This window comes from Metopolophium dirhodum, chromosome 6 (assembly GCF_019925205.1).
Source record: "Metopolophium dirhodum isolate CAU chromosome 6, ASM1992520v1, whole genome shotgun sequence".
Lineage (NCBI taxonomy): Eukaryota > Metazoa > Arthropoda > Insecta > Hemiptera > Aphididae > Metopolophium > Metopolophium dirhodum.
This window is the reverse complement of record NC_083565.1, coordinates 38,581,086-38,606,866: the sequence shown is the minus strand read 5'-3', so window position 1 is coordinate 38,606,866 and position 25,781 is coordinate 38,581,086. Positions and strand designations below refer to the sequence as shown.

Sequence of the window (25,781 nt, the reverse complement as noted above, 5' to 3'; positions counted from 1 at the left end):
TTGTGTTATCACGTCTTATCAATAATAAAGGAACCCATAATATCCTCAAAAATTGTATCACTTTATTCTCAACATGAAAACTAAAACATCGTTTATTATATTATTAGACATTTGTTGAGTAATTTCATCTTATACGGATAAACAATTACGTTTTTCTAAATTGGGATTTTCTGTTGAACTCTTTTTATTTGCATTATCAACATAATCAATATCTTAATGAATGTCATGTGACACAAGTGACGTTCATGAATTACTTCTGTAGGTAATAAGCCCTCATAAAATGTCTAATTTGGTACTTTTTCAGATACTTCACTAAAATTGTTAGAGTGATGGCCACTATTTGTGTGAACCCTCCAGGCTAAACGCGTTCTTTATAATTCCAATTTTTTTTTTCTTATCAAGTTCACCGTTATCAATTGTTATCAAAATCGGGAAATCTGTACTCGTCCCTGGTGTACGCGACACGCGTTATTTACGCACTTTGCCTATACGCAGCACACGAGTATCAGCAAGACACGGCGAAAAATAATACGATAATAAATGTAAGCGTACAAGTCGTTCGGATTGACGGTAGTAGTTAATATTTATTACGTTCTCGTTCGCCTATTCAGTGAAACGGAAATAGTTGGTCGTTTGATCGGCGATCCGTAGCTGCCGCCGCCACCAGTGTATAGCAGCCACAATTCGTCGGCCATTACTTCACAAGCGGCTCCGGAGTGACGGAGACTTACAGCGAGCAGTACTAGGCCGTGCTCAGTCGGACGGACGCTACCGCCTGCCAGTCAGTGACACGATATTCTATATCTGCGAGACGTTGACCACTGTCACAACTTGTGGCCGAGCACCAAGTTTCAGCGAACCACTGGTGTGAAGGTCTACTGATGGCGTCTAGAAAGAGTGGTGATGTGCACGTCACTGGAGACGTGATGGCTGTTTGCTCTCAGCACGGAGAGAAATCGACATCGTCGTCAATGTCCATCAGCACCACAGAGCCCATTGAAACTATAGACATAACAAGTGAGTGTTTTTTTACGTCATGCTCCGTCTATGTAAACATGATTTCACCATTACTCCCGGCTAGCCAGTGGTTTATTGCCTACATAATATCGTGCCAGACACTGGGCCGTTCAGCTGTCTAGGTGGTTTCTCAGTGTAATACTCAGAGTCTACCTCGGAGTCTACTGATGATTCTGCACAAGTATAGTTGTATAACTTGTTCTTGTTGGACACTTGTGCTTAAACATTCCATCGTATGATGTCCCAATGTTCATTACCTACCTCACTTTATACAGTACCATACAGTACCTAATATGCACTCATACCTTTTGACCTTTGTCTCGACCTTCATAGAGAAATTATTTTGTAAAAACTATCATTTTTACTCCGTCTCGTTACACTTCTGTACCAGGCATAATATACATGTCACACATATTATTAGTAGGTACCTACTACTTGACAAGTGTGATATAAAAAAAATTATTCAATTTGTTGTATCTACTGATAATAATCCTGGTAGTAGTACTACTGTATCTACATTTTGTGAAATTATGTAAATATGTTATATTACATCAGATTCCTTTTCAAGTACACACCTAGTTACTTAATATGGTTGTTTCATTTATATAGTCAACCGTTATTCCATTTTGTTGATATTGCTTGCTGAGAATGATCAATATACATAATATGGTCTCAGTAGAGCAGTTGTTTTTGTTTAAAGCTAAAATTGTAAATTAGAATTTAATTTTAACATATTTTTTTTTGCTCGTGTCCTTAAAAAACAGTGCATAGTATAAAATATGCTATGGACTTTATTACTGTATCGTTTTAATTATATACCTAACATAAATTGTGCTTAAGAGGCTTGTCAATTGAATAACAATAATCATTCTTTATTATTTTAAATTATTCTTGACTGTTAATTTGTCAATTATAGTTATAACATTTACCATTTAGATAACTAGATGAGTAATATTTTCAGTGGTGAAACTAAATGCTGATATTTAGGAGGATGAAGTCCTACAAAATAATTCGTTCTTCATAGGCCTAGGTAAGGTTTTTATTTTATAGTCACTACCAAAGTAATTATTTTTTACAAATTAAATTAAAATTGTTAGTTTATTTATACATTTGTTTTGGACAATTTTGTCATAAGAACATACGTAATATTATAATAGAAGAGATAGTCAGTATAATCAGTAAGGTTTCAATGGTACATTTTTAATAATTACCTAATGACTAAACTGACTAAAACATTAGGAATAATTATACTTAAAAACAATATAAATATTCTAGTATACTCGGGCTAAATTTATTATAAATGGTATTAAATAGAGCTGTGATTAGTATGTCTTAGAAATAATAGGCTTCACTGATCCTGGGTTCACATGTATTCATCATATATATGAATATTTCAACTTACATTGCTTAAGACTATACATTTAGTTGATAGCCCCAGTAACATACCAACTAATAAGTTATTTAAACGTGTCATTCCAAACAGCATAATCTGTAAACCAACATTAAACAAAATTTATTTGTCGCAACAAAATTTCTCATAACTAGGTTTTGGATTTAAAGGCAATATAATCGGTAAAAAAAGCATTTAAAATGTCAAAAAAGGCAAAAAAAAAGCATTTAATTCGTATAAAAAAGCAATTACAAAAAATATGTACTAAAAAATTAAATAGTTTGTATATTGTATATTTAACTAGTGTTTATTAAAAAAAAAATCACTATCATGTATTTAGATAAACTGTCTTCAGTAAAACGTTGGCGATTTGGGCTTAAAATATTTGTGTACATAGAAAATGCAATCGGGGCAGACTGACGAACAATTTTGAATCTATTGTAAGTATATACGCAGTGACGTAATTTGGGAAAAACATCAAGGGTTGCAAAAATGACTTAGGATGCACTAACACGTAGGGGCTTTGCCCCCACATCCCCAACGTTGTAAAATAATCAATGTTTTAATATAAGTAATCATATAATTATATTATATTCACTATTGATATAAAATACCTACATTATAAGTATATATTTTAATTCTTCTTATAATACCTAAACTATGAATTTTAAATGTTTATAAGTAGGCTTTAGTTAGCTATGTTAGCTTCAAACAACGTGGTACTGTAGATGAGTCAAATTGTTTTATGACTTCATCGTTATTAATAGTTGACAATCTTTCACGTTCTATTTGCAAAATTCCTAGATGATTTAATCTGGATTGTCCCATAGTACTTCTCAAGTAGTTTTTTAAACGTCAAAGACAAGAAAAACTCCTTTCACATGAGGCTGAATTTGATAGAATAGTTAGAAAAAGTTTATATAATTTTGCCAATGTTGGAAACCCAACTGCATTATCGCCTAACCTCATGTATTTACTTTTAGATTTAATAGTATTTTCAGTATTCAAGCTTTTATACATCCTGTTGAATATTTTTGTTTCAGACTTGAGTTCACTTTCATTAAAACCATACATTGTACTAATATCTTCAAATTAAGTGATGTTTATTGGTTCATTTACTATTATATCTTACAAACAGTTTAAAATATGTAGGTCATTTTCTTTAAATCTTTCTCTCATATCATTTATTATAGTATCAAAAACTTAAAAGTATATATTTATTTTATAATGATCTCTTATATTACAATTTTCATTTTGTTTTAACCCCCCTCCAAGTTTTAATGGAAATTTTTTTTTTTTAGCTAGTATTGGGGAATCTATGTCATAATTTTTTCTCATCTCATTAGTTTTTATCCATACCATATCAAATTTATCTTCACTTCGCATATTAGAGAGTTCTTGAATAGTTGCTTTGGTCATATGTTGTACACTAGAATATTCAATACTAGTCCTCTGTAGATATTTAGACAAAATGTTGGTGATAGCCATTAGCCATAATGTCTCTGAAAAAATATACACAGAATATAAATTCAAATGTTTTCATTGATTTTAAAATTTGCATCTGACCCATGAATAGAATCTGTTTCTGAAATATTTTCCAATGAATCAATCACAACCGGGTAATTACATATAACAGACTCTAAAGCATTTAAACGGCAACTCCAACGTTTATCACTAAGACTTTTTAAAGTAGATGGCCCATCGCCATTTTCATATTTAACTTTAACGCATATTGTCAAATTCAGCTTGTCTTTTAGATGAAGCATTAATGAAATTGTGTTTGGTACTTAAAGTACCAAACACATCTCTTACGTGAGATACTTGTTTAGATAGATCGACAAGACATAAATCAAACCAAACTCATTATGCATTTAATCATTTACTTATCTTTAGTATGCATTTAAGACCTATTTTTTAGAAAAATGAGCTTACATTTAAATCATTTAATAATATTTTTATAAGTGTTAGCATACAAAAACTGGTAAGTGGATGTCGCTCTGCTGTACTGTAGGTTACAAGTGGTTACTGTTATAGATGGAATTAAATTTGAATTTAATGAAATACTATCATTGTATACGTTAAATGATTCAGAGCGGAGACGGTTTGTCAGTCTAAGATATTTTGAGGATATTTTTTACTATATTTATATTGTTATTACTTATTATTAATACGGTAGCAGGTAAGTTGAATTAATATTATAAAATTACAAAAAAAACTAAAATTGTTATTCATAGTTATTTAATATATGATTTTGTCCAAATTTGAACAAAAATAACTATTAAATAAAACTGTGTTTTTATATTTCTTAGATTTTTAGTTACACAATAACCTAGGTACTTACGTGGAACGTTGGTATAAATGTTCAATCCTTAGCTATAAAAATTGTACATTTTATACATTTTTAACAACAAAATAATTTGTAAATTTTAGGTTTGATAAATGTTGTAAAAATTTGAACTTCAAACGCTCATAAAACTTTAATTTGACTTTCTGTTAAAATTTTTTTTTTGATAAAGGTAAACATTTGTATGAGAAATCTTGTGTTAAAGTTTCAAAGGTTAGAACATTTATTATGAATTTTTAACTCAAAATAATTTGCACATTTGTGATTTTTATATATTTTGTCAAACTATGTATTTTATGTATTTGCCCATCTGATAATATACTGCTGCGAATCTCACGGACACCACCGATTGAGATGGCTAAATATTAAAATATAATATAATTTACCTATACTTAAAAAGACATGGCTTTCTCAGTGTTTTACACCCTAAAGGAGTTGATCAATCAGAATTTTTTTTCCGGGCAACTGAAAAGTTAATATAAGTTTTGAACAACATTGGGATCAGCTAGTTTTATTATAAAGATGATTCAGAATACTACTTAAGTTAAAGTTATTATAAATTATAATACTAACCTAAATATATTAAAATGCAAAATTATTTTGTTTTCTTCTTTGGGCCAATTGACCAATATCCATTTCACAATGAATTAAAGTAGATTTTAATAGCGGTCAATTGATTTAAACTAGTATTTTTAAATTTATCGTTTATAATGTTATTTGTATATATTATGATTTATAAACAATTTAGAACATATTTTTATTAGGTAAAGTTTAAAATAGTTTTTGAACAATCTTTCTTCGATTAAAAATTACAACCTAGTACATTATTTTTAAAATTGAACTTTCTTAAAAAATTCTTGTTGTAGGGACTTAATTTATAAGGTTTTGAATAGTTACTTCTAAATAAAATGTTTAGTTTTTGAATGTTTTCTTTGCAGTTAAAATACGTATTATGTATAATTTATGTAACTTATGTGGCTAAATGGTGGGGGGGGGGGGGGGGTTCTGGGGGGTCTGGCCGAAAATCTAGTGGCCGAAAGTGTAGTGGTCGAAAAAAAGTGATCGATAAGGTATCTGGTCGAACACATTTTTGATTGAAAAATATGATATCATGATACCTAACCTAACCTATCATGATAATATGTTAATTATTTAAAAAAAAAAAAATTAATTATAATATAAAATTAACTTAAGTAATTATAATAACGTAAAAAAAAGTTGTAATAAAATATTAAAATTATTGGTATAAACTTATAAGCATTAGTATAAATAATATAATAGAGTAAGTAATTAAAATCTTAAATGTTGAGCTATTCCTCTTAAATACTCTAATAAATCATAACCTGGATCAGCTTCTTAGAGTCTTTGTTGCATTTCTTTTAAGCGTATATTGTGGGTTACAAAAATACAATAAAATAAAATCAATGCAAATTACAATAATATTATAATACAAACCCTATCAACTGGTAAAAAGGCCATCGAAAGGTAAAATATGTCTAGCAAGGAGATTGAACTCAGGATCATTAGCATATTTCGGCGATAACCCAATATTTTGAATTTTTCTATAAATACTCTGGCATAAATGAAAAAACATGTTGAATGAGTTGCTTGGGGAAAATTTGCAGTCAAAGAATTTATGGCCGTTTTTTCAAAGTCTGTTATTATTTCCAAGTCATTAGTCATTAGTCATTTTATATTAATATTTTTTTCGATGCTAAATTCATTTAATAAATAAAATACTTGAGCATATAGTTCTTCACTTTTACCATTCATCAGAGCAAAATAAATACTAACTTGTCTGTTCCGCGTTTAAAATTGATCCGTGAATAACATACATTTGTTCAAAAATTTGCGGACAAGCCTTGAATGTTCCATCTACTAACCAGCAGATAGATTCGCTTAAATATTTACAGTTATCAATCGTCGTAAATGTTACGTCCCAACCGACGTCGATATATACATCAACGCAGAAATGAAACACGTGATGTACTAGGTATGATGAATGTTTATTAACGTAGTACAAAATTACAATGTTATAATATATGGTGTAAAAGAGTGGTGTTACGACTCTTTAAGATAGAATTTAAAATGTGAGTGGTGTTACGACCTGACTCTGAATGTCCCTAACCGTCTGAAGAGCTCTTGGCCTGGGTGGTTGTAGTAGTCGCTAAGCTCGGTCATGAGACAGAGTTCGGGTCTCGTATTTGATATGCTGGTCGACTCGTATCCTGCGTATGGGTGTTGCCTTTCCAGGAAAGATACGTGTGACGACACCTTCTATAGTTTAATTGTTTTCTCTACGCTTTTGCAACGAACTCCGCATGTTATACTATACTATCTCATGACATTTCGATCGCTTTTTTTCGATAACCTTTGACCAAATGACTCGCACCGGGCTAAATGCTATATTTCTGATTTTTCTTTGTTTTTTATTGATTGAAAATATACATCGGCAGCTTTGGCACTGTCATTTTAAAATTATATTTTACCAGGTAATTTACAATTCATTTATCGCATTTCAATTAAATGGTACCCCAGACATACCCAAAAGATAATTTTCCCTGAAAAATATTTCACAAAAAAATAAATTCCAAATAATTTTTGATTGACAATTTACTAATATGACAAATAAATTATTATAAACACATCTTTATAATGTTAAGATATTGAATAATGTTAGAAAGGTATTATAATTTATAAGTTTAGTACAATATATGTAGACAATTTATTTAAAACAAATATGTATTAGTTCATACAAATTACCTAATATAATTAAATAATAAAAGTAATTTAGATTTTAAAATTTGCATAAAATGTATTAGGTACTTAAATATTTGTATAGTGTTAGAATGTATGGTATTGTTCACAAAAAAACTTAAATGTGTACTTTTTTTAATGAAATTCATAATTTTATAGTATATTTATACCTAACCTTTTGTTCACTAATGTTTTTCTCTCTAATACCTAACTGTTGAGCTATAATAATTTAACGAGTTGAGTTCCCACATAGTATTTGGCGGGCGTCGCCCAAGAATCTGTGCGAAATCGGTCCTGCAATTACGTCGGCCGTCTACGTGTTGACGTTGTGTTTCAGTTCAATGTGATGGTTTTTTGTTTCATACCTACCTGTTATTATTATTTAGTATTCGAATGATTAATATACAATAATAAAATGTACAAATATCTTATACCTGTAACAATGAATAATATATATACAATTTAATATAAAATAATATTATGATGTAAGTTTCTTGTTTTATTTATAAGTAAATTAATTACAGAAATTATATAAATAATAGCATTAATAACTATAAAACTGTATATTATAAGAATAATGTATAGGTATAATAACTATAATTTCAAATATAATAGTATACACTATACATAATATGTCAACCACAGCACTCATATTCCACTAATATTAATGATTACGCCTAGTACTCTTGGACTATATAATTAATAATAAAATAACTATCATTAATATTTGTATTAAAAAAAAATTTGATGTTTCATGTTTCACCATTTAATTTCACATGAAATATCTCATACTTCAAACATTAATAATATATTAATTATATGTAATATTAACTTGTTATTATTGTAATTGATTCAGATGTCAATGAAAATACTAAAAACACACCAACAACTTCGGGCAGATTTCCTAAGTATGTGGATTGTTATGAAACATTGGCGAAACTGTCACTTATTAAATGGATAGCTGGTTTTCGGCTGGAATGCCGTAAGATTTCATGCCAAATTAATACAGAACTTTATTTTGGGTTATTAAATTTGTTTTGTCAGTAAGTACCTAAATTATTTTATTAAACGTAGGTACTTAAGAGGACGCTACCTTTATTGTGTCCATCTTACACACTTAAAAAATGGCAAATTTAAAATTTTTGTTTAGTAGTTTCAATAGTGAGCTGTTAGCTTTGATATTAGTCAATGCTTTTATTTGATATTTTAATGTTCAAGCGTGGTATTATCAATTTTAATTAGTGATATTTCACATGCCCCTTATCTTGCTTAAAAATAATTTTAAAAATTAAAATTTCAAAAAAATCGCTATCTAAGTACATTTAAGTTCTTACCTAAAAGTTTGATGGTAGGTCAATTCATTCTAATATTAAAACTAACAGCACACAATTGAAACAAGTGAATGAAAATTTTGTCATGTTGTATGTTAGTAGACAGAGACAAAAAATACATGGGTTGCGTCCTCTTAATTAGAAATTATGTGTATAGTTGCATGCCCTATTTTAAGTAGAAAAAGTTCTTCAAAAGTTGAATGTAGTACCTAATATTTTACCAAATTATTAAATAGATATAATAAATCATTTAAAATAATAACACAACTTATTTTGGTTATTTTTAAATTTTTTGGGCTTTCGTGGGTTTTATCAGTTTTTACTCAATTTTATGCAACATTCCCAGTTTGCTTCTTATTAAAATAATATTAAAAATATTGGAACACAAATAATCATTACCATAAGTGGTATTTAATTTATGGTTTGAACTTTTAAATCAATACATTTAGACTAATAATAAAATGAATTACTTAATTTTATTTAATTAATTTTTAAATTAAGTTACACTTAAAAACAGAATATTTGTTTTTCATATACCTACCTAAATTGTTGACTGAATTATTAGTATAAATGTATATTTATTCTGATCAACCTTCCCTGTAGTAAATTGTTTATCTATAAAAAATGGTTGGAGTAGCTTATCTAGATTTATGTATATTAACGCTTTATTTGTTTACAGGAATATAGCACAAGAAATGTTTGATTGCAGAAATGAAATTAATAAATCAGCTCTTATGAAATCTTATCTAAAACAAACTATGATGTTTTTTCGAGGATACTATAAAACCATAAAAAAAGTACATAAACATATTTTTTCATTAATAAAAATAAATTTATCATTTTTAAAATTTAAAATTATGTAAGTAGTGCCATTTAATAATCATTTAAAAGTATAATTAAGTTATGTTTAATTTGATATTGTTAAGAATTAATACAGTTTAATGCAATTACATTCAGTTTGTAGCCCAACATTTTAAAAAAACTTATTACTTTGTACAGGTAGCAAAAAAAAGATCAATTTTTATATCTATTTCTTTTCTAAAATTCTTATGTGAAGAAATTAGTATCAACCATTTTAATTTTACTTAAGTTAAATACTATTCTGTTTCATATCCGTGTGTCTAGTCTCTGTCGTATAGCATAGCAAATGTGCAATCAGCAGATTCAATTGTATGTTGTTCCTTAAATATTTAAGTGAATTTAACAATTAAAAAACTTAAAAATAAGAATTTAATACGTGTTTGTCTATGATATTTAATTTTTAATCAAGTTATGAGTACTTATATTACAGTAGTATAAAAATGTTCATAACTTACTTAAAATAAAAATATAATAAACATTACACAGATTGTATTCTTATATTTAAGTAAGTTATGAGTCATTACCAACATATATTTATCATGCTTGGTTGATAAGACCTGAGCCTCGTGGTGGAAAGATAAGCCAATTAGTGAGAGTATCACTGAATCTGTACCTAGGTGTATCGCATAGATGTTTTTTTCCATACACCCATGTTTTAGTATTTTACCTGTTGACTTTTTGACTGATTGATATTATGCTAGTTTATATGTAATGATGTTTATATATTTAATTACCAGTAAAACGACCCGTCACCCTGACTCGATGAAAAAAAAAACAACATATATACACAGATAATGTTCTTAGCTTAAGTTTAATAATAGTTCATTCATCCCTCTAATATTAGAGCTAACAACACAAAATTGGTTTGGCCGAATGAAAATTAGCTATAGTGCCGCATGCTTATAAGACACTGACATCACAGTGGTTTTGTAAATCTCTAAAAACTATTTTTATTTGTATTTATACATTATTATTTATTTGCAGGATAAAGGAGATACTTTGGATGTTATATATTATGACAGTATGAGTTCAATGTTGGCCTATTACATAGAATTGAAACTAATGTCAAATCAGTAAGTTCTAATGCTTAAATATTTAATTTTAAGACCAAAAATGTTATGTTGAATGTGTTAAATGAAACGGTATGTTATACTGTTTTATATAAATATCATGATTGCCTGGTGGATAAGAAAAAAAAATTATTATAAATGATCTCTAGTTTAAATATATTTTTTAATTTGATTTTCAAATTATATAATATATGATCAGATCTATAATTATTTACTAAATCGCACAAAATAAACATATAAAACATAAAAATTGTATATCAAGTATTGAAATAGTAAATACCTACTATCAATAATAAGATAATCAATTGTTTTGACAATTTTTAATTTATGATACAAGTGTTATAATATGTTAATGATCTCCATTATACATGTCTCTTATGGTTTATGTAGGTAATACTATCAAGTATTTTTTCTATTATCTTTTTCAACTAGTTGGTAAATAATAATATATCAAATACCTAATAGATGATTTTAAAATTTAAGTATCAATCACCTTAAATATTTATTCTGATTGGTAAAAGTATAACTTATAACCCTTATGATATTCTTGTATTGATGTACAAAATCTTAAAAAATTCCTTTTACCTACATAATTATATTCTTAAATTAAATTTATGTGATTTATATTTATTGTATTATTAAAAATTGTTAATTATCTGTTGTAGACGTTATACAGAAAACCCAACTCGCATAAAAACTTCAAATAAAATAAATACAATGTTATTTGTTTTTTTAGGTAAGTTATAAAATGAAATATTATTTTATTAATATTTTAATTCATAAATCAGTATAAAATGTGTTACCAGTGTATAATTTAAATTAATTTATTGAATTTAATATTTTTAGATCAGAAAATTGATTACATGTTTGATTTGGTATTTAAATTATACTATTTATTTGATAGTGAAGTTATTACTAATTTAGAATCAATAATGGTTCCAGTTTGTATGTTAGTATTTTATTTTTTATCATTATTTTAAATCAGTACTAATTTATAGCAAATATTTTTAATGACTTAATAAATGTGGTATTTACAGAAAGTTACTATCTGAACATCCAGTGCCTAAAAAAATGAATTTTCTAACTTACATGAGATATATTTTATGTTTTAAATTCTGGCAAAAAATAATTCACTCATCTGGTATGCATAATTCTGTTAAGAAAAAAGAACTGGACATTTTAACATTATTTTTAAATAAGTTGAATGTTCCAAATGATTTTATGAGTCAATATGAGAAATATAATTGGCCTAACTGGCCTAAATTGAGAATGTGTTCAAATGAAAAGCAATATTTAATACAGAGAGGCATAAAAAATGTTAGTTCTGTTTTATATGATGCAAATTTATCACTCAAGAAGTGTTACAAGGTAAATTTTGATTTAAATGATATACACTTGTTAGAAAAATAGTATCCAACTAAATACTATATAATCGAGACTCGATAAGTCAAAGCTCAAGCAGGATAAAAATTAAATACAATTTGGGTAATTTTTTACTTATAAACCTACCTCAAACACAACTTATACTCCAAGGGATAAACAATTTGAGTTATCGAGACTCGGCTGTATAAACTTATTTAATATGGTATATTCATTCAGTACAGCTATTTAATGTTTGTGTGTTACATTAAATTAATCATACTGTATATGCTTTATAATAGTAATTCTATCTATGTATACTAAACACTAAATAAAAATTATTTTTACATTGTGAATGGAAATTTAGAAACATTCATTATAATATAACGAACATATTTTATAAAATAATTTTAAATTTTTTATTATTCATTAGTTCATTACATTTAAATAAATAAATTTATATAGTATACCTAAATGTAAATAGTTATTTCAACATACTATTTTTTTAAAAATATTTTTAACTGTACATAGAGAAACATTGTTTTTTGACGAATGGCTGGTCAGATTAGATTGTTAATTTGAATGGTTCAAATCACAATTTCTGGCTAAGTTAAATTGGTAATTAAAATCAAAGGTAGATTTAAAGTCTAATAATTTAACTGTCTATAATTTATAACTATTTATTCGAGTATTAGGATGCTGCAGAGCTTGGACACTAATATGTAGTAAATTATGTAACCGATAATCTATAACAAACCTTTTTTAGCAAATTTTTTTCTAGTTTGTAGTTGGGTAAGAAAAAATAATTCCAATATTTAGTATTTCATAGTGCTGAACATGAACTACTACTAGTTTTCCGTACATAAATAACAAATAAAAAGGATATACCTAGTATGATTATTTTATGGTTAGGTCAATCATTTTTCTGTTTGTATGTACAAGTATCTACTAGCCAATAAAAATAGATAACAACAAAAATGATTTAATAATACTTATTGTTTTTAGGATATATCGGATGCTGCTCCAATAAAAGATATTCCAATACTATTGAAACCAATTATAGAACAGTGTAAAATTTTACGACCAGATTTATTTGCGATTTCGAGAAAAGAACTTTTGAGAAATTGGGTAAAAAATTATTTTTTTATTATAGCCTCTATAATGTTGCTTAAATTAGAGGTCTCTAACCTTTTTCTACGGCAGGCCAAATTTGAGATACACTGGCATTGCGGGCCAACATTTTTAGAGTAGATAGGTTATGAAATTGAATAATAGATAGGAATAGATAATATGATTTATTTAGAAATTATAAAATTTTTTTTATTTTATAACGAGTTTTTCTATTATGAGTTAGTGTTAGTATATAAATTAATTTTATTTAATTAATTTAATAAATTAAAAACAATGAAAACTAAATAAAATTAATATATTAAATATATTATTTTCAAAACATTAATCAGCTTGCGGGCCAATGCTAAAACCTTGGCCGCGTGGTTGGAGACCCCGGGTATTTGTTTAGTATGTAACCTACCGAGTGAAAATAGAGTTTAGTATGTGACCTACCAAGACGATTATCTATATTATCTACAGGAAATATATGGCTACCGATCTATTAAAAGGTATTTTTAAGTAATATACAAAAAGTATTTAAAAATAAATACAATTTGTTTATGACATTTTTAGAATAATTCAATGTATAAACATATTCATACATTTTTTTAAACTAATATTTTGTTAGACCGATTTTGACATTATTAAATGTAATCCTGTATTATTTTATATTTGTATTACTAATTAATTAAATAATTATTAACATTATTTTATAATATTTATATGATGTATTGGCTAGTCTATAAATTACCTATGTTTATATTAACCTATATTAAAATGAATAGTTATAATAAATAATAATCATGTATTTGACAGATTTTATTTGATAATGATAATTGTTATAATTATTGGTCTTGTTCACAATCATGTTCTGCATGAACATTAAGGAAAGGCCCAGATAAGTACAAAGCCAGGATTAAAAAATATGATCCAGAATTTTATTATAGAATGCGCGTCGGACAGTAGTTATGTCGTTTTTACATGGAATTTATTTTTATTTTTATATTATTATGATCTAAAAGCTGAAACTTATGAATAATTACTATAAAACGTTTTTTTAAGACCAAATTGTTATGTCCTTGATCATATAAAAGTATTTCCAAGAATATACAACATAAAGACTTTGAGATATAATTGTTTTTAATAAAATTCTTTCTAATTTTATGTATATGTTACGTTAAAAGTACAAATACAGGTTAAACCTAGGATTTACCCGGAAATCCCATTATCCTTTGTGTTAAAGTCTGACATTTTTACCATTTATCTTATTAATTATTAATTATTATTATTATTTAAGTATATTGGGTACTATATTTCAGACTTTTACCAACACGGATTGTTTATCCTAAGATTTACCAAATTTCGTTTGTAAAAGTCCGAACTACAAAAATCATTTTGGGTTTGACCAAACAATTTTGTGTATCCTAGGTTTTACTGAAATCAATTGGTAAATGTCTGAATTTCGGACATTTACCAACAGTAGTCGACTAACCAGTATTCATACTTTTACCTTAACATATATTATATCAATAGTATAATATACATATTTCTTATGTGAGTAATAAACTAATATACATTTACATATTTTATTCTTGTAAGTTGTGATAAAACGCAGGCCTTGATATTATATTATTGATATCTTAGGTATATACAAATTGAAAGTATTTTTTAAAACAACTATATCTCTTTTTCTAGAAGTTGGATATTCTTAGAAATACATGTACTTAATGTCCATTAAGGACAATTTTGTCTTAAAAAACCTGCAATAGTAATTATTCATACGTTTTACCATTTTTAGATTATAATAAAAATAACCGATAAATTCCTTATGATTTACATGTAAAATCGACATTACTACTGGCAACGCGCATTCTGGCAGATGTGATATTTCCGAACTTCTTTTATACGCGTTTAAAAGTAGTGGTTGAATAATATCCGCTCTTTTTCCTTTTATTTCTATTTATTATTTTCAGTGTATTGAAAAAGTTATAATATTGTTTCATATTTTTAAATTCAAACAGTTAAATAAATTAAAATTATCTTATCATAATTAATAATTTTTAAGTTTTTATTAAATTTTATTACATAAAAAGTACAGGTTGAAATATCTAAGTATATATTTTATTAGGTATTATAAAAATAATAACTTTAATTTATTTCACAAATGAAACAAAATTCAATATTCACTAGTAATTGTCAATGTTTTAACAAAAAAAAAAATAAGTCACTTAATTTTCCCCAATTAAATCAAATTAATTCATTTTAAGATACGCTTTTGTGCAAATGTTGATAGGTAGTTGAAGGTAGTAATAAATATTAATTCTTGACTTTTGTATAATCACAATTTTAATTTATTGCTATTTTTTGCAGAATGATTATTTTGATGACACTCTAAAATCACTTACACCTTCCTGTAATAGCTTGATAGGAAAAATCAAGTATAATTTAGTTCCAATCAATGATGATTTAAGCAAGTTAAAGCACGTTGGAGAAGGTTCTGAAAATCATTTTCTCCCAAATATAGACAATTTCTCACATTCTGATAAAATATCTATAGAAAAAACTAATCTTATAAATTCATCAACTAATAAAATAATTGATGAAAGCAATAATGATACAAGTAATGAAAATGAAAAATCTTCTGGTGATGCTTTAGAAACATTAATGGCTACTCTTGAATTATTCCCGGCTAATGAAAAAACACAATCAAGTGAAGATGAAATGCAAGTGAATGTGAAAAAATCAAAATTATCTGAAAAACATGTTATAGGGGTGATGGCAGATTTGATCCTACACTATCTAATAATCCAAGTAGATTGAATTACATTTCTGAAATTATAAGTACTTCTCATCCTCCTGAATGTTCAAATTCTAAAGGATCAAAAAGAAATCAAAGTTCACTATTTGGTGATAATAGCGAAAATAATAAAATTTGCAGAACAATGTCCATGCATGAAAAAAGTTTATTGAACTGCGACCCAAATCAAATCATTGATTCTAATTGCCACAACTCAAATATTGAGAATATTAGTTGTGTCACTTTAAATGATGATAACTCTGTACTTGAAAATCCAAAGAACTCTCATAACATAAATGGAGTTTCGTGTCTAACAAACGAACCTTCAGTCAAAGAAAACAAATGTCTGACAAAATCATCACACCCTAAATTATCGATAACAGCGGTCTTAAATTTGAAACACACGCAGAGTAATTTTACTGTCAGCAACAAAGACGAAATTGTAGAAAGTTCTACTAAAATGATTGATTCAAGTATCGATCAGGATGGTACTGCTACTACTTCTAGTGACATTCAGTGGCCTATAAAGTTGTCTCAATCTGATCCATCTTCTCAGGGTTTTAAAAGAAATTCAAATGTTTTGTATAATGATGGATTAAATCAAAAATTGTCACTAAATGAAACTGGTTTGTCAAGAATAAACAAGAGTATTTTAATCCAGCCGAACCAACAGTTCCAAGACTTATCTAATTTCATTGCACCAGATAATCTTTCACCTACCAATCAATCTGGATCTGAATCCATTGATGAAAAAACACAAATTCAATCCCGAGCAGTTCTCAGTTTTGAAAGTATTTCTAGGATAGAACCAACTGAGCATTTTGAAATGTATAGAAATACTAAAATACCAAGTCAAAGTATAGAATTACTAAGCTTTGCTGAATTACTAGCAGCATACAAATTATTAATTGGTGGTAAGTTATTGTTATGCATTTATCCAAAATGTACCAATAGCCATCATTACCATGTTTTACTTTCCAAAGCAGAAATTCTACGTCATCATTTCACTGTACAATTTGATTACATTCGTTACCATATTCAGTGTAAGTATAAAGAGTTATTAATTTTGAACACGAGAAAATCATGGTCCAATATACCTGTATTAAGTCAGTTGACTGGACGGTGCCTTTGTAAAGATTGTAGTGAATTTGATTCTAATGTAAACCTAAATCAAAAAACATTGTATGAATATTATATTAAAGGAAAAAATCCAAGTATTGAAGAAAATAGTTGTGAAAATAAACAACTAACCAATAGAAAAGTATCGTTGAATTGGAAAAAACATTTGGCAAGGCGTTTTATTACAGATAATTATCTAGAAAATCATTCTATTTCTCAGATGACAGACCATATGGAAACTCATAAAAAACATTTTGAATATGCTACACAATTATTCCAACAAATTTCATGACAAGACGGAGGACAGGGGTAGATCGTTCGCATCGCGGTCGTCACATATTTTTCTGTAAACACGAAAACCTGCGTCCGTATATTTAGCTATTCGACATTGTATCGCTGCATGTTGTAATTATATTATTTAAAAAGAAAGAACAATTGAATTAAAATATAAAATAATATAAATTATCTATTCTTATAATTAAAAAGCTATTACAATAATAATAATAAAAAAAGGTTTTTTTTGTAATTTTTGTATTACATTCTTTTTATTAAAATTTCAGTCTCCTAAATGAGTTTACTTGTGAGCCGTCACTGTATATTACTAAATATATTCGATGATATTATTGTGAATAAAGTAATTTATTTACCTAAATACGTGAACACGAATGTTGGAATCGCCTGTCGACGATCATTATCGCGATAATCCTATCGATAATAGAGTAATAGACAATAATATAGGTATAGATAAGTATAACAGTATAGATTGACTGCATGCAGTAAACTCTGCGTGGTGGGTTTTATCTACCATTTTGACGAGTTTATATTTTTGTTGACATTAAATATTTTCAGTTTGCTGCAGTCAGCATATTGAAGTTATTCTGAATCACTATTATCCCATTTTTTGTAATTGTTTAAAATAGATATAATATTAAGTATACATTTAATAGTGTTCATAATTTATTTTGAATTAATATTAACACCTTTTTTGCGTATATTATTTCATTTTTGCATATATTTGTTGAAAATGGTATATTTTTGATATATTTAAAGGCATATATTAGCATATTTTGACATTTTTAAATGCATATTTTAATGACATTTTGGTCATTAACATCGGAGCTCTAGTCATAATTAAAAAATATATATTCTCATAAATTCATATAATGGAATGGATAAATAAACAACACATATTTTCATCAAATGAAATCATTTTAAAAGTTACTTAAACATATGAAGTGTTTTGTGTTGTCTCAGTCTTACAAATATACAATGTTTTAATTTTACAGTGAATTTACTTATTATTAAATTTAAAGGTAAGAATATTAACTGTGATTGTATTTAGATTTTTTTCGTTGTTTAAATATTTAACCGAGTTATGAATATGTAAAATATTACAAAATTTAGAATTTGCTCATAACTCGCATAAATAATAATATAAGGTGTTATCATATATGTTAATATGTTGAGAGATATTTTGTAACATTTTGCAAACACTGAAATATTGGTAACTACCATACGCGCAAATATCGTTTGGGATTTAAGGGGGAGGGCCTTAAGTATTGCTTTGATAATATTGAGTAAGCTTAAAATAAAATGTAGGAAATGATTGGTGGTGGGGGGGGGGAGACATAGGATATAGACATTTTTTTGGGCTTAGCTCCTAAAGCCCCCCCCCCCTATTTGCACTTATGGACTAACTACTAACTGTTTCGTTTCTTCATACATTTCTCGTTCTCGGCATGGTCTCATTCAGCATTCTAAAACAATGTTGATACAAGTGTAGGTAGCTACTTGGGCTAAACGTATTTTAAAATACATATAGCTTGCAACACCTTTTTTAATTCTTTCATTTGTTTATTTTTATGTATATGGATGCGTCATATATACCTATAGGTACATAATATGGGCTTATTAATAATATACAGAGAATAAATTAAGAATATAAATGGTACTCATTCCCATTGTGATATAAAGCGCCGATATTATAGTTTAATATGATAATGGCAATATAATAATTAGATTATACAATTTAATGATGATGGGACTTACAAGTTACATATATTATTATTTTTTATCAAAACTTTTTTTGGGTAGGTATACCAAGTCTGGTTTATTGAGTAATAGTTAGGATCAACCAAAAGTGTTAAACTGACTTTAAATTTGAAAATAGTCACCAAACATATCTAACTATAAGATAAAATTAGTCATAATCTAAAAAAAATATACTGAAATAATTCATATCATGGAATGGATAAATGAAGGGGTCCGTGCAAGAACAAGATAACTCCATTTTTTTCGAAAAATGGGGTTTTGGCTGTTTATTATCAAGAAAAAAATTACGAGTATATCTGTGCAAGAACGAGACAATTCCGATCATTCGTATAGGAGATATAAAGTAAATGGAGTTGTCTGATTTTTTTTTCCGTTGAAAAACCGGATAACTCCGGAGTGGTACATACAATTATATAAATTTTTTTTTTTTTATTATATTTTTTTATAATTTTTTTTTATATTTTTTACAAATTTCTAAAACATAGAATGAATAATAATATATTTTTTGTATTGAAACAAATTATGAATAAATAATAAATACATGGTTCTGGTCAAAAAACAAGATAACTCCAAAAATGTAGGTTAATATTAACTATCATCTCAAAGAAATTAAGAAAATCAAATCAATTACTACGGCATCTTTTTTATCGTGATCTAATGTATCTATATTAATTTCCAAATTATATTTATCTTTATTTAAATATTTTTAAAATAACATTATCGTTTCCTGAAAAGTTTTGAAAAATGGAGTTATAACTCGTTCTTGCATGGCCCCTTCAAATAAATAATACATATTTTCACTTAATGAAATCATTATAAAAGTGACTTAAACATAATATGAAATGCTTTGTGTTGTCTCAGTCAAATGTACAATATTTTAATTTTACAGTAAATTTACTTATTATTTAATTTAAAGGTAATAATATTAACTGTGATAGTATTTCGATTTATTTGGATATTTTAATTTTTAAGCGAGTTATGAATATGTGAAATATTACAATTTAAAAATGCATTTTGTATTTAACAGTATGAATACACAAGTCTTCACAGGACAGGAAGCGCGCTCTTGTGTCTATAGAACCAGTGGCGTAAGGGGGGCGACGGGGGGCAATTGCCCCGGGGCGCCAAATTCCGAGTTCTCAAAGGGGGCACCATTGCTAGAGGTTATAACAAAAAACATTTTTTTTTCATTTTATTGGATTTGTTGAGAAATTATATTAGTGATGACTGATAGGTAAGTGATAACCTGTATTTCTTATAATATCATTTATATTTCTATATGTATTATATATATATAATGTGTTTTATTTGATTAAAATGGTTGACTTTCTTACTAGGAATAAATGGAGTGGTAATGGTAAAATAAAAGTGTTCTTTAAATTAGTGGAAGCATAAATGCAATAAGGGGAAAATATACATTTTGGGTTATCACTTTTACAGGGCGATTGAAAAAAATTCGGTTTCGGTTTCGATTTTGTAGACCAGTTTTTATTTTTTTCGATTTTGGTTTAAATTTTTCAATACCGGTATTAGGAAATTTCGGTTTTGGTTTCGATTTTGTGTACCGGCTTCCAATTTTTTCCGGTTTGGGTTTTGATTTTGTTTTTGGTTTCAGTTTTATAACGGTTTATACCGGTTTTAAGCCCTGCATTTTTTAACTGAGAGAAAAAGTAAATTGTAAATTAGAGGGGGCTTAAATTTTTTTGTGACAATGAGTAATAGGAAACTGAGAAAAAAAGGGGTTCCAAAATGTGTGTACATAGGGCGCCAAAATCGTAAAAACGCCTCTGTATAGAACTGTGGTAATAATTTCAATCAAGAGTGTATACGTATAGGGGTCCAGAGCACAGATATATATATAATAACTAGATACCCGACTCCATATACAACAACATTATTAAATCATGATGCCCAACGCCATTTGTGAATTTGGCAATGTTTACAAATTCTAATCGTTAAGTTTGGCCACGGGCATGTTTGATATGAAATGTTGTTGTTTATTATCATATTACCTTTCTAACGATTAGTAAACATTGCCAGTTTCAGATTGCTTCTAGCGTCATTGATAAGAAGAAGTCGGGTATCTAGTTATTATATATATCTGTGGTCCAGAGCATGGACCTATAGACTAATGGACAGCGCATTCCACTCCGTCCTGTCATCCCAGGGACATCACCATAATGTTTTTCCTAGGGGAGAGATAAAGAGCAAGTCAAATTTTTGAAGGGGCAAGCTCAACAATATTATTGTACTTCTATAAATATTAAGTTAGTACCTAATCCCATTTACTATTTACGATTATAATATTATAATGTTAATCATAAAAACGGTAACACACCAGTAAAAATAAGAGTTAAAATATCTGCGGTGGGCAAGAGAAGGGCGAGAACTTATCCTGGGGAGGTGGTCGCCTACCCTTGCCCCCCCCCCCCCCCCTGACGCCATCGCTGTGTCATCAATGCACGGGAATCATATAAGAGAAAGAAAGAAGAAAGAACGAAGAGAGAAAAGAGAGAAAGTACATAAAGGAGGTAATCACAGACGTATGAAACTAATACTGTATTTCCCCCACGTTCCATTTTCTCTTTTACTCTATATCGTACCCCTGACCTCTCTCTCTAAGCGCTGTCCATTAGTTTATAGGTGTGTGAGAGTGTGTGTGAGAGTTTATAGAATGTCGACACCTTATCAATACACCTTGACCACGGACTAGCTGATATAGATGATAACATTTTATCTACATCGTGAACCGGTCTTTTTTCATATCGCACATATTATTTGATAACAAAATACGGAATACAACTTACTATACGAGCGATGTATATCAATTATTAATTATATTTTGTGTTAATGTGTTCATTTTTGTTATGGTTATGCGATTTTTTTTTACTGTTGAAGTTAAGACTTTAAGAGAACTCAGTGTCATCAAAATATGTTTCACAAGTCTCAGGTAGTTGTTAGATTGTGTAGGTGATACTCAGGAATCGCTCCGTGGTATTTCATACCATTATCTAGTCCACTTCCTACTCCAGTCTAATGAAATTATTGAACCATGAATTTCAACTAAGAAATTTTAGTATATCGATACGTATTCGATTAATTTTAAGTGGTCAAGAAGTTACACGTGCAGTGTACAAGCGACACGTACTGACCTGAATCGGACTTGTGCAACGATACGAGACGGTAGTCGGTACGTATTAAAATTTTACCTCTTTAAAATCTAGATTATTTCGATTTTTTTTCATTTGTTATTTTCTCATAGGTGCTTCAGCAATATATTCATTGCCGTCTGTTGTGTGTGAAATGTACCTATATGTAAACCCCTTGTTTTCACAAAAAACACTCGTTGTACTGTGACTCGGTGAGTATCGTTCTCCAAACAGACCCGTACTAGTTTTTTAATTATATGTTTTTTTCTAGGATGTCCGTCATTACCAGCTATTATGATCACTTGTAATACTTGTTTGTGCCAGTGTGCTGTGATTGAATGAACATTTCTGTTTTGTGAATTCAACGTTATCAAATATGCTATTTTTATTGTATAATTTGTATTAAAATTATTTGACAACAGAACACAAAGGACCATAAAGCACCATGATCATACTAAGGTGCACCAGAAACAATTATAATATACTTCAGCCAACGAGGTTAGCATCATTATTCTAATATTTATTGTACTGTTATACTGCATAGCCTAGTGCTATATATATTGTCATTACAATGTTCAGTTCAATTTGTATAACTATATTAAATTGAGTCATATCATTGTCAGGTACCATTGTTTCTAGTATTATAACAAATACAGTCCACTTATTTATCAAATCTAAATTGTTATATTAATTTAATTATTGTAACCAGTTGGTTTCAATTCAGAAAAACAGGCAAGCCTATAATATTATTGCAGGCACCTGCTGTATCAATATTTACGTTTTAAATTTACAATATAAATGATTCATCCATCAAGCAATACTTGTGTTGAAGATTCAGAATTATACATAATTGACAAATCTTTAATACATTATTACATAATATACATAATATAAAATATAATACCTATAATACTATATTGGGTTTATAAACATGATAATTATAACACATTTTAATAATTATACAAATTAATCAATAATATTAAATGTATAGTAATTTATTATAATATTATCACAACAAAAACGCTGTTAACTTAGTGTAAACAATGGCTACATTTAAAATCAATAGTAGGTAGTTTACAAAATATTTAAGCTATAAATATGTGAATAAATGTTATAAGTAAATTAAATCTAAGTACATTTCTATTGTATTTGTAGTACTAAAATGTAGTAAGTAGTTGAATAAAATCAAAAATTAATACCCTCAATGAAAAAATTAATAAATTCTTTGAATACTTTTAATCCAATTTTCTTTAACTTATTTTTCTTGTTGTCTATTAGGGAAGTTAAACATTTTATGGTCTGTTCTGTTAGCATTGCTACAATTTAGAACACAACACATCTTTTGACTACTTTTTTTTTATTAGTACACATTTTTATTTAAACAATACCACTTGAAAGAATAAAATGAAACAAATATAAATTTATGAGTTATACTATTATTATGTGTAACGATAAACAATGATACAGTCAGAATTAACATGATTATCTAACCAAGCCTATCATACACATTTCATTTATTGATATAATTTAGTTTGTATGTGGTTCACTATGATGTGCCCTATTTAATAGTTTGCACGGCATCTAAGACTCACTTAAATGCACCTAAACACACTTCATCTAAGACATAGATTCTTAACCTTTTCTGGTCCATAGACCCCTTTGAAGTATAAAATATAATCACGAACCCCTCACCAAAAAGAAATATATTTAAATAAATGTAAAAATGAAATTTTTATTTTAATTATTTTTTTATGATAAATCTAATACATAATACTACTAATAACGAAATCTATATTAGATTATTATGAATAATCACTTTCTTATAGTCAAATACAATTTCTAATGTGACATTTGTTGTTGTTTTGATTGCAATATTGCCTTGAAATCTGGGACCGTATTGGACAGAGCAACACGCATATCGTCCTTAATGTCCAATCGATTTCTTGCTTTAGTTTTAGACCATTGCGAAAAATCCAGACTCACAAAGATAGGTAGTAGCGAATGGAATCAAAAATTTCATTGCCCTGGATACAGATCGTGGATAAGCCATCGTCAACGAACACCAAAATTCGATTATATTTTTTGTTTGAAAGTCGTGGCGTGCCATTTCTTTTGATCTTAAATCAATTAGTTCATCTTTAACGAGATCTGAATCATCAATTGTTTTAAAGTCCACAAGAAAAGGATTGTGTAACCATATTTCTGATTTCGAAAATGTAAAATCGAAATAATTGCCAAATGAATTTTCGAGCACATCAAGATGTTCACAGATTTGCGCTTTCATGGAACTAGACAAAGCAATATTATTTTTTGATAGCTCCTGTTCAAGTGTTGGAAAGTTTGGTAAATTTTCCGATTGAAGTCTTCTTTTCCACATTGAAATTTTACTTACAAATGCGTTTATTTTTCCGGACGCGTCCATAATTGTTACTTCTTTTCCTTGAATCGATATATTTACTTCGTTCAAATGACTAAAAATGTCTGTTAAATAGGCCAATCCATGAACGAACTCAATACTATCAAAATATTTTGAGAGTGAACTTTGCCTTTCTATTAAAAAATAAGAAATTTCTTCTCGAAGTTCATACAAACGTTTCATAACTTGTCCTCTAGAAAGCCAACGCACTTCTGTGTAATAAAGAAGAACTTCGTGTTCAGATCCCATTTTTTGACATACAACTTTGAAAAGTCGGTGATGTAAGGCTCTAGCTCTGATGAAATTTACAACTTTGACTGCAGTCGTCATAACTTCTTTTAAATTGGTTGGTAGAGTTTTTGATGCCAAAGCGTGCCGATGAAGAAAACAATGAGTGATGATGATATCGGGAATTTCCTTCTTTATCAACGCTGTGAAACTGGATGATTTACCAAGCATCGAAGGAGCACCATCGGTGCACAGCAAACTGAGTTTTTTTTATTATCTAATTTATGTTTAGAAAAAAAATTAGTAATCATTTCAAACACGTCAATTGCCATTGAAGTTTTCAAAAGTGGTTGACAAAATAAAAATTCTTCTTTACTAGTTCCAGAATATATGTTACGTACAAAAACTTATAATTGGCTGCATTGAGAGATATCTGTACTTTCATCCAACTGCATACTGAATGGAAAAAGGGTTGAATCTAATTCCTGAATTACTTGTTCCAAAATGTTAGTGGACATATCAGAAATCCTAGAGTTAATAGTATCATTTGATAAAGATATAGCTTCAATTTTTTTTCGTTGTTCCAACGAAATGTTAGATTCTAAGATATAATTTATATGTAATAAACATAATTCTATCACTTAATAATGTTATTAAAGCAATGAAATTATCAAAAATTTAGTGAATTTCAAATATTTGACCAATATATTGCAGCTTAACTTCATAAACTCTATATAAAAGTAGCACTTGAACTACAAACAAGCATTCAAAATATTACAAG

The 25,781-nt window shown here is 28.0% G+C and overlaps 2 protein-coding genes across 2 annotated transcripts; one reads left to right on the top strand and one right to left on the bottom strand.

The window, feature by feature from the left end:
* Positions 1 to 842: 842 nt before the first annotated feature.
* LOC132947412 (uncharacterized) lies at positions 843 to 17,536 on the top strand. The gene is given in 10 exon segments (XM_061017688.1): positions 843 to 1,036; positions 8,351 to 8,551; positions 9,519 to 9,636; positions 10,685 to 10,773; positions 11,436 to 11,506; positions 11,617 to 11,719; positions 11,808 to 12,138; positions 13,135 to 13,257; positions 15,610 to 16,003; positions 16,006 to 17,536. Coding segments are annotated over 10 exon segments (3,027 nt in total). The 5' UTR covers positions 843 to 881; the 3' UTR covers positions 17,448 to 17,536.
* Positions 17,537 to 24,310: 6,774 nt separating this feature from the next.
* On the bottom strand, positions 24,311 to 25,231 carry LOC132947799 (protein FAM200C-like). The gene has a single exon (XM_061018030.1). It carries the CDS (start codon positions 25,229 to 25,231, stop codon positions 24,311 to 24,313), a length of 921 nt encoding a protein of 306 aa, XP_060874013.1.
* Positions 25,232 to 25,781: the final 550 nt, after the last annotated feature.